Raw genomic sequence first — 11,237 nt, forward strand, 5'->3', positions numbered from 1 at the left:
TTTATAGAGGGCATTGATGCTTCAAGTGATGTAAAAAAAGCTAAGAGGTTATTTATATTGCTTGACAAGATGGTGGAGAGAATTGGTGAGAAAAATGTTCTCCAAGTTATTACTGACAATGCATCAAATTGTGTCTTAGCCGGTGAGTTTTATACTTTGTTATTATTTCCATTTAACTTTTCTCTAGTCTTATGACATGTTAAAGTCATATTTCTTAAGTTCTTTTTTCTTGAATTGTTTTCTTGTATTACTAGGGAAGTTTTTGATGGCAAAGCATCCTCATCTGACATGGACACCATGTGCTGCCCATTGTTTGGACTTGATATTAAAAGACATTGGGAGGTTGTGCCTACTATGAAGAGAACAATTGAGAGGAAAATTGCACTTACGGGGTATATCTATAATCCAAGTTTATTGAACCTAATAAGGAAATTTACAAATCAGAGAGAATTGATTAGGCCAACAAAAACCCATTTTGCTACTTCCTTTCTCACATTGCAGAGTATATACAAGCAAATGAAGAATTTGAGAGATTTGTTTAACTCAAAGGAATGGAATGATAGCAAATGGATAAAAGAAGCAAAAGGGAAAAGAGTAGGGGAGATAGTCATGATGCCCACATTTTGGAATAATGCCATCTTTACTCTTAAAGTGTGTGGTCCTCTTGTTTGTGTATTAAGGTTGGTGGACCGTGAAAACAAGCTTTCTATGGGTTATATTTATGAGGCTATGGACAGGGAAAAGGAGGCCATTGACAAAGCATTTGGTGGAAGGAAAGAAAAATATGAAGACATTATTAAAATTATTGATAAGAGGTTGGAATGCCAACTCCACCAACCATTGCATGCAGCTAGTTACTAAGGTTCAAAGTATCAACACGTATCGGCCCGTATCGTTCCAGCACCCCACCGATACACCCCTACAGTGGGTGTATCGGTGGGCTGACCAGTTCAGAGTGTGGGCCGATACGTATCGTTCCGGCACCCCACCGATACGCCCCTACAGTGGGTGTATCAGTGGTCTGACCAGTTCAGGGTGTGGCGAAGACCTAAAACGGCTCCCCTGAACCAGTTGGCAAAAAAATTTAAAAAAAAAAAACACCAAAAGGAGTATCGATTCGCTCGATACGCCCATACCGGCGTATTGAGCGTATCAATATTTTGAACCTTGCTAGTTATCACAATTTTATTATGATCAAGAGAGAATTGTGTTTGATGAAGAGGTTATGACAGCTTTTTAAAATTGAGATGCTTGAAAAGGACAATAACAAGAGAAGTGTAATCACTGATGAAATAACCAGGCACAAGAATGCAGAAGGAATTTTTGGTTTTGATATGGCTATTTCCAAGAGGAAGATTAAAGCACTAGGTAAATAATAACATTGATTTAATATAATATCTTATATTCTTAATATTTTTAGTTAGCCTAATCAGTAATTCAGTTAACATTTATACTTTTTAGCTGATTGGTGCACCATATTTGGTGCTTCTACCCCAAATCTACAAAAGATTGCAGTGAAAGTTCTAAGTTTGACATGTAGTGCATCAAAATGTGAGAGAAATTGGAGCGTATTTGAGCATGTATGCCAAACTACTACACTAGAATACTTCCATTTTTTGGATAAACTATCTTAAATTTACACTTATTTAATTTTTTTTGATAATTCACACTTATTTAATTTTTTGAATTAACATATTCATACTAAGAAAAGAAATCGGTTGGATCAGAAGCGATTACATGACTTGGTATTTGTTAAGTTCAACCAGATGCTTAAAGAAAGTTTTGACTCACGTAGAACCATTGAGCCTGTTTCATTAAAAGATGTAGATGAGAGTAATGAATGGTTAATGGGGGACGTAGAACGTGATGAAGATGGTGCAAAAGCTGATTTGGTGTTTAATGGTGATACACTAACATGGGGAGATGTTGCTCATGCTTCGGGAGTCGAAGAGCCACTAAGGTACAAGGTCTAGAGCTTCAACTTCTAAAGTAAGAGCAACAAAAGCTAGTGAAAAAAGACCAAGACAGCTTCAATTGAAAGATGAAGAAGAGGAGGAAGAAGTTGGCGTTGAAGTTGAAGAAGAAATGGAAGAGGATTTTGATGACTACAAGTCAGGTGACAATGAAGATGAAGTTGAAATTCCAAGTGAAGATGAAGAGGATGCTTATTGAGTCTTGAAGAATGGTTGAAACCCTAGACTCTTTTTTTTATATAGAAAATTGTCTATGATTTTTTTTTTGTAGAAAATTGTCTTACTCATTTTTTGGGTAGAAAACTGTCTATAACTCTTCTTTTTTTGTAAGAAAACTGTCTATGACTCTATGTCTATAATCTGTCTTTTTTTAAAAGAAAATTGTCTATCTCCTTATTTGAAAGAAAATTGCCTATGGCATGACTCTAACTCTATGTGATTGTATTGCATTAATGGCTTGCAACTTGCTTGAAGTCTTGAACTTAATGTTGATTGTTGAGTATTTGAGAACTTGAGATGTTTTTATTTGATTATTTCAGATTTTTGTTGTTATTTGACATATTAATAGGTTGTTTGTTAATCATTTAATTTAATTTGAAGCTTAGGTATATATTTTTTTAATTATATCCATCAATTTTCTCATTTTTTCTGATTTTTCAAAAAGATGTGCGGCTTGCCTCAAAAAGGCGTGCTCCTCACCTTGCGCCTTGCGCCTTTCGCTTTTAAAACATTGGTCAATGCTCATCAAAACATTACAAGCCTCATCAGCCGAACCACCATCTTTTTCTTTTGGAGACTCGATCTTCTTTCCATAGGTATATTTCATTATCCACCAAAGAAAGCCATCTTTATCCAGCATTGTAGATTCAACAAACTTGACCACTGCCTTATTTTCATTCACCTCAACACCCCCTCCCTCAACCTAAGTTGAAAGGGACGAAGAAAGACCAAAATTTCCAACTCCCAAAACTTCCTTCCCATGTATCACATGGTTTTTAGGTCTACCAAATGACATCACCTCCAAACAATCCATATCGACCCTTGAACCAAAACTTGTGGGCCCAAAGCTACTTGTTCTAAGCTTAAGTCCAAGCATACTGTCTAAATTATCTCCCACATGAGATTTTAATTTATCATGTGCTTGGGTTTGAGCCATTGACTCCAAACTTAATACCCAACCCGGACCACCAATAACCACATGACTATTCAATTTCTTGAACCCTAATTTGAGCTCACCCTCAAAATTATTAAAACCTATGCAATAAGAGTAGACACATGTTCTCTTTCTTTACATGCCAACCCCATATTAAATGCCTTGGGGTGAACAACCACACCTATATTCATCAAAACTTTTGCAGGATTCTCACCAAGCATCATTCAAACTTTCTTTTCGAGGATTACTAAAGACAAAAGGGAGTGATTATTAATGGCCCCTTTTAACTTAAAGTGTCTAGTGTCTACTGATGGAATCCCCTACCACTCCAATCCCCCACTTCATGCTTAGCCAAGATGACCAAGGCATTCTCCCAACTTTCCTTTCCTTGAACAACCAACATTTTGCCAAGACCATTAGTATGCAAATACACATAATATAATAAAGGCTCTTTGGGGGTGGGGGTCGATTCATTCTGTTGGACACCCTTGAAACCTTGTGTTAGACTCACTTAAGTTCAGCTCATTGTCACCTACAATGAACAATTGCTCCTCAACAGCCATTTTTTTATCTTGGTTAACTTCCTTTAAGATTGGGTGCCAAGTCTGCCTTGTTTCTTAACCCTATGTTTGAGAGAAAATCCTAAAGCACCAAAAACAATTCTCCCCACCCTGAACTTCTCCAACCCTCCAGAAAACAAACAAATTCCGTACCATCCAGTCCCAAAGTACTCTGACAGGACTAAGAACCTCCCTTTGCCATTCTCTTTTCTTTCAGCCACATATCTTCTAGCACCTTCAGCCTTCAAACATTTCCAATTTAAATTTCTTCTAGTGGTAATGGCGCCACCAATCCAACTCAGGAACCACCCTACATATTCTTCTAAAACAAGCACAGTAGAGCTAAGACTTTGTTTCTTCTATTCTCAAATTTTTAAGGCTAACCAATCCCTAATCCCAGATTCCTCAAGAAAAAAAAAAAAAAAAGATTTTGTTTCTTCGCAGTCTTCATCTCCACCCCATCATAGAGCTAAGACTTCAGCTCTCAGAGTATTACCTTGACCTACTTGTGGTGAAAGCTTTTCACCTAATGTTATGTAATATCAATTTCGTTGATGAAATTTCTATGTATTATTAGAAAAAAAAAACAATCATCTCTTAGTTATACAAATCAGGACCATGGGATTTATCAGAGAGGTAGTGGGTAATCAGTCCAAGTAATAGTTCATAAGAAAAATGGAAATAAAAGGTTGGAAACCTTCAGGAGTAGAAGTTTTCAAAGATTATGAAAGGTAAAGTGTCGTTACAATACGCCTCGTATTGTATCGTTCCAGCAGGTCACAATATGTTAATTTTAAGGCTTTTGAAAAAAAATAGTGTTTTTAAATGTTAAATAATATTATTATAACCCCACTGTAAAAATATGAAACTAAAAAAAATTGATTCATCCAAAACACCCAATATACATGTTCTGGTGTATCGGGTGTATTGATACTACAAACCTTGGGTATGGAGGACTAGCACTCTTCAAGATCTCAGGTTTATGTTTTTTGCGGGTTTCAATAGAATCAATGTGAACTGTGAACCTTAGATTGTAATTCATTGGTTATCAAAGAAACCTTATATGTATACCATGAGGATCATGTCCGTATATTGGATCAATTGGAAAAGAACCTCAGACCTATAAAAATAAATACATATATAAAGAAAACAGCAACAAAAATCTGAACCATATAGTTAATGAATAGTGTCCGGTATTCAATTTAGTGGTGATGTTCTAAGTTGACATGAAGATGATGTATGTCCTAAAAGACAAATGTGAACAAAAATGAAACTCTATTGCAATTTAAGTACATGTGCCTACTAATTCTTACATGAGATGATAATGAAAACATATAGCATCTAACAACTGCATTACAAAAAGATATGGAGTTGTTTCCTAAGCACCTGGGCGAGAAAAATGAAATTCAGTTGTTTTTGTTAAGTAACTATGCAAGCAATAATATTCCATCACACTCTTTCCTGTGAGATAAAATTGACTTTTCTTTGTAATTAGTAAATTCAAAAGCAATTTGTGTAATTACTGACATTGGGATCAAGTTGAATGGTGAACCATAAGTAATCGAGTAAAAATTATCACAAGTACATGACAACCAATAGAATCATCACTCACTAATCAAAAAAAAAGAAAAAAAAAAAAACAATAGAATCATCACTCCTCGGGGCTAACAATTTAAGAGAACAACAACAACACAACTCTTCAATTCCCATCAATAATAGCGTAGAAACCACACTGAAACATAAGCAACGTAATGAAGAGGAAGCTAATCCAAATTAATATCTTGGACTCGAATTCAACTCATAAAGAGCAGAAGATAAGAAGTTCGTAAGAACAATGAACCTGAGTGTGACCTCGAAGCAAAGATCTCAAGGCTGTATTTATGTTGAGGACCCGTATAGCCCCCAACTTTAGTCCATAACATATGTACGTCCTATTAACAGCAATCTGACGGCCCAAAACGAGTCCGGGATCTGAAACGTACTTGGTGATCGGAGTGACCTCGAGCTGAGGCTGAACCTCGCCCTGCAACCTTACGTCCACGTCATACACCACATGGTCGCCGGTCAAATGCCGCCCCTTCGGTAGCTTGCTGCTTGGCAACCGCATAGGGGTGGGTGGGGGGATCGCCGGGTTGACGGGCGGAGCCGACAGCATAACCGGCAAGATCGGAGGGTTGATGTGCATCGGGAATTCAGAAGTGCCAGACGATGCAGACACTGTTGAGGGCGAAGGTATCGCTTGAGGAGGCAATTCCATATTAGCTGGTGTGTTAGTGCTTAGTAGAGCCATCAGTCTTGCTCCAGGATTAGGGTTTGGAGAAGGGAGGTGAGGAGGAGGCTGCAAAGGGGGAGTGGGATAAGAGATGGGCCTCTGCTGGTGCACGTTAGAAAGTTGGTCTTGTCCATAAGGGAGATAATGGTGATGGAATAGGGTGGTTTGAGGTGGATAGGAGAAAGGGCCGGTGGGCGGAGGATAAGAAGAAGGAGGTGGAGGATAAGAAGATGGTGGAAATGGTGATGTGTTAATATTGTTGGGATTTGGCGGCGTAGGATTGGAGGGTTTGAAGAACTTCTGCATTTCAAATGGTCCAGGCTGATTAGGATTCCCGGAAGAAGCCATGGGAGAGCACACAAATCGATATGAAGCAAACCGGAGACAAAAAGAATAAAGAAAACTTAAAACCTATAAATTATCGTGCGCTGTAGTCGGGCAGGTTGAGATCTGAAGAACTCGAGGCATCAAACCCCAAACCTAAAGCCCTGATCACTAACTGGACAATAAGAGTAAGAACAAAGAGATGGTGTAGAACTGTAGATGGAAAAGGGAAGAGAGAGTGGAAGACTGGAAGGAATCGCCGAATCGGAACGAACGAAACAGTGATAGCAATTTTTTGAAAAAAAGGCCTCTGTTAACAAAAATAAGCCCCTTTCACTCGACACCGGATCTGCTCCTCACACCTGGCGCCTCACAGGCGCCGCACACGCACATCCTATCATGCATTGGATTGGGATGTGCATGTGAGGCGCCCATTTGTGAGGAGCAGATCCCATCACCTTTCACTCGCTTTAGCGTAAGATACTCAGGATTGTTATACTACATATCGTCAATTTCTCGTAAGAGAGAGTTTGGTTGGAACATCACAAACAACACTTTTTGCTTCAAAAGAAACTAGCCAGGGACGCATGACTTGAGTATAGAATAATTTAAGGAAATAAAGCAAATTTCAATAATTTAGGTAATAAAATCCCAATATGCCAATGACCCTGACCAAAACATTAATGCTAATAGGATCTTCCCATGCAGCTCTTTTCGGTTCCTACTTCCTACCAATTCCAAGGAGGCCCAGACTCCAAAGCATTTACCATTATAACACGGTCATTAAATTATCAAGGAGAGCTTTTCATTGACTTCCATTTACCACTAAGGATTATATTTCTCTCTGCATTGTGAATTCAACGGTCAGAAAGTCTAGAAAATTAGAATATCCACAACCACTTCTCTCTAAGCTTCTGAAACCAGTTTACATTGAAAATTCCTTGAGATGATTGTTTACTAATGGTAGTATCTTTTGAATTCAAAGATTTTCCATTAAGTTCCACTTTATCTGTAATTTCAGAACTCTTTCAAGAATTTTCTGGATTGACCTTAATCTTAACTGGTTTCTCAAGCTTGGATTTATCTTCCATTCTTGCAATTTCAAGAGCCTTTACACAGACAGGGAAGCCTTGGCCATCCCAACACTCCAAGATTGTGCCAGAGCCTCTATGCAAGTTTTTCCTTAGTAAAAGGCTGCAAACTGCCCAACAGCCAAGCCTTGATCATCCTCAAATAAATGAACAACAGCAGTAGTTCTGCCACCATCTTCACCAGTTTCCATTATTAAACTACAATCATAAAAGCCAGGACCATGTCGAACCTGAAATTTGTACATCATCTAAAATATCGATGTTAAATCTCATCAAGATAGAATAAAACTATTACCAAGAACTGGCAAGGTATGGAAAATAAGAAATAAAATTGGGAATTCCTACCTTGCGTTGGAGCTTATTAAACTGATCTGGAGGCAATCTAGCAAGCCATTTCAGGGATCCAACACGGAATCTGCGCCTTATTATGTCAAATGAATAATAATTTCTTGAGACAAATACAACATTATTTTTGATATCCTTTTCCACAACATACCTTATTACCTACATGCAACACAGCATTTTCATGGGTAAAACCATTCATTAGATAATAAAAACTACGACCACCATGTAGAAAGAATAATCTCAACATACAAGACTGGTAGGAGCATATTATTAACATTAATATGATAGGATATAAGAAGTAAAAGGGAAGAGTTTTGGGGTGATTAAAATTACTTGACTTTGTTAATCAAAACTACAAAGAATAACCACTGCATCTAAAAGGGAAGAAAACATACCAGAGTCCTCTAGGAAGGCGTAGAACTTGGCGTTGATCAATAGTATAAAAACCAAAACCCCTGGTGTTTCCTAAGAAAAGCCCCTGTTTCAGCTTCCAACAAGATGCCTTCCATCTCCCCAATGTGTTTTGCAATGAATTCACTGAACTTTATCTATAATCAATGTGCCATCAACTTCAGCACTAAGGTGAAAGAAATAAAGAATAATCTGACTTAATCTCCTACAAGCTATTAAATTTTGGAACTCCTATTCAGCCTTGTGTGTGTAATTTATTAAGAGAATTTCTATCCATATATGTTCAACTTAGCCCTTAAAGGTATTCACTTGGAATAAGGATTTAAATCTGTTTAATCACTGCCATCTAGGACTCTTTCAAAGATCTCTCTGAGAACCCTCGTTAGATTAGTTAATAGGTGTAGATGCTTGAGATACAGCCTTAGGGTTTAGTCTCAGCTGTCTCGAGGACTACCACCAAAAAATAAAAAAATAAATAAAAACAGAGATAGCGTATCGAGTGGAAGAACTGAAACAACCAAACTCCAACTTTCACAATGCTGCATACAGAACAATATACTTAAATAGGAATAAGTTAAATAACGAAGTTTGGAGGGGGAATCTGATCTAAGAAAAAGCCACATTAATATCAATAGTCTGCAAAAATTTCCCGAGGAAACAACTCAAAGCAATAAGGAGGAAAAAAATATGATAACTACAATTTTGCGGATTCCAAATGAAAAATGAAAATTGTTTGGTCAAGTCGTATACAGACATCAACGCCAAATGAAAATTGTTTGACCAATCAAAACTATAGCAGTGCAAATGATTCGAGTGTAAATTCTGAGCTATTTTTGTTTCAAATTTTAGCTTATTTTGTTTGATTGTAGTACAAATGAAGTAAATTGTACTGCATACATTTATACTAATGTATAAATAAAACACAAAATAAAATGAAACCAGAATTTGCATTTTTTTTTATTTGCAGTCTCGTACATTTATACTAATGCAAATAAAATTGTACTGCAACCAAACACAGCCTTAAATTATTAATTAGTGGATATTAGATTATTAATGTTAATTATTATATATAAATATAATCAACTCAAAAGAATATAGTATATAACCGAAGTAGTTTGTGTAAACAGTAAAAATTATAAGGGGGCCTATTTACTATATGCAAATATCTTGGCCTTAACCTGATGATTGAACCCATGACCTTAATAGTTGGAGATCATGCTTTTGTGCTTACCTTAGGAACCGGAGGTGGCTCAACAACACTGTTTGCTTTAAAAAGACTGATAGAGCTAAAGTTAAGGTTCAGTTATGTCACAAGAAAATGTATAGGACCTCAAGGCTCAAGAGCTAAAGTTAAGGTCATTGCATGGAAGTGCTAAGAAAATGCATAAAGACTGATAGAGCAATTTGAGGGATGATTTGATATTTTATTTCACAATTGGAAAATGAGGAGACGCATTTCAAGTATGTAACTTTTATCTCAAAATTGTTACTCCTTGAAATACTCAAAACCATTCATTAATTTCCTTGAACAGATTTTTTTATTACATTCTGAATTGCATTGTCCTTCGGAATCTTGTTCAACAAGCTGGAGAAAGGAGGTGCTAACATGAGAAACCACATGAAGAAACTAACTTCTATGAAGATAGTCTAGCTAATAGCTATACTAAAAATATGTCAGCTGTCCATAAAAGTTTCACAACTGAAAGGTAGGGAAGAAAATTCCTCTGAAATAAGAAGCCCAAAAGGCAATTTATTTTCCCAAACACTCAGAACCCAAAAGATTGGTACAAAAACAGGAAAAAAAGGAGGGAAAGGCAAATATATCTCTCCTACTGTCCACATAGCGACTCCAACACCCGATGCACCCGACCTTCATACCTCCAGAGTTGACTTCTTCACAATCGGGGCATCCTCTTCTTCATATTCCTCGACTATTGTGTAATAAGTTTTCCCGTCCTCGCCGATCATCTACACACACCTGGTCCATTTCTTTCTTTCTGCCACCCTCGAAGGCTCACTCGGTTGCTCTAGTAATCATAGTGCTTCCACTTTCACTACCTTGGTCTCCCCATCTTTGGCAAGCTCTATGTATTAGATTGTGTCTTGTAGGTGGGCTTTGATCTTTCAAACAGGACACCGGTAGCTGGGATCATGATGGTCCTGCCTTTGTATTTGGCCTTAATGCATTGATGGTAAGTGGACGGGACTATCACCAACCTATGTATTAGCAGACGCCCTAGTAGAGCATGATAGGTGGTCTTTCCTGAAATCACTTGGAACTCTTGTTTGTTGAAGAAGGGCCCAATGGCTACTGGAAACACAAGGGAGCCCTCCGTGGTGGACGCATTACCATTGAAGTTTGTGACCTCCATGAGTAGGCCTTTGACGAAACCACTATTATTTCATCAACTTCAGGGTGTGTGCAGATATCAGGTTTATGGAACTCCCTTGGTCAATCAGTGACCATTGCTTTTCGTATCCACCTATTTTTGTCGTTATGTATAGGGGACGATTATGGTGTAGGTTAGTTGTGATCATGTCCTCCATTGTGAATTCAATGTTAAGTTTGTCTGCGCAATGCGGCTCTAGTGGCTTCCTAAAAGCTTCTACAAGTAAGCTGATCGTGAGTCTTCAAACTGTGTTTTTCATGCCCTGTTTACTAAAGAATTGTTGAAGGTCAGTGATTTTCTTGAATCACTGGATCAGCATGTTCGCACTACCATGCCCTGACATCCCAACAACATTGATGCTCCCTTCTTGCGAGTGCATAGGGAGGGGGTTGGTCTCTACTTGGGCATGCTTTCTTTTGATGTAGTCATCCAGCTTGACCTTTTGCGCAAGGAGTCATCAAAGAGAGAAGCAGTTCAAGAGGTCGTGGTTTGGAGACTGGTGGTAATTGCACCATCGGGGACTATGCCTATCTTTTTTAGGATCGATCCTGGTCGGTGGTGGTGGTAGGTTGATAACACGGTCCTTTACCAGCTTGTTCATGATAATAATCACTTCACTCTTGCTGCATGCAAACATTGGTTGAGGCGGTGGTAATGAGTTGATCATGATCATAATCACTTCACCCTTGTGCCGTGAGGCCTATAATCTACTGCATAA

The 11,237-nt window shown here is 37.9% G+C and overlaps 1 protein-coding gene across 1 annotated transcript in view; it reads right to left on the reverse strand.

The window, feature by feature from the left end:
* The window catches only part of LOC104608286 (enhancer of mRNA-decapping protein 4-like), a 29,644-nt gene extending 23,073 nt beyond the window's left edge, over positions 1 to 6,571 (reverse strand). Inside the window, exon 1 of the mRNA XM_010274227.3 lies at positions 5,527 to 6,571. Coding sequence (XP_010272529.1) covers positions 5,527 to 6,306 — 780 coding nt within the window. The 5' untranslated portion in view covers positions 6,307 to 6,571. The remainder of the gene's footprint in view (positions 1 to 5,526) is intronic.
* Positions 6,572 to 11,237: the final 4,666 nt, after the last annotated feature.

This window comes from Nelumbo nucifera, chromosome 1 (genome assembly GCF_055504915.1).
Source record: "Nelumbo nucifera cultivar China Antique chromosome 1, China Antique-T2T, whole genome shotgun sequence".
In the NCBI taxonomy this organism is placed as follows: domain Eukaryota; kingdom Viridiplantae; phylum Streptophyta; class Magnoliopsida; order Proteales; family Nelumbonaceae; genus Nelumbo; species Nelumbo nucifera.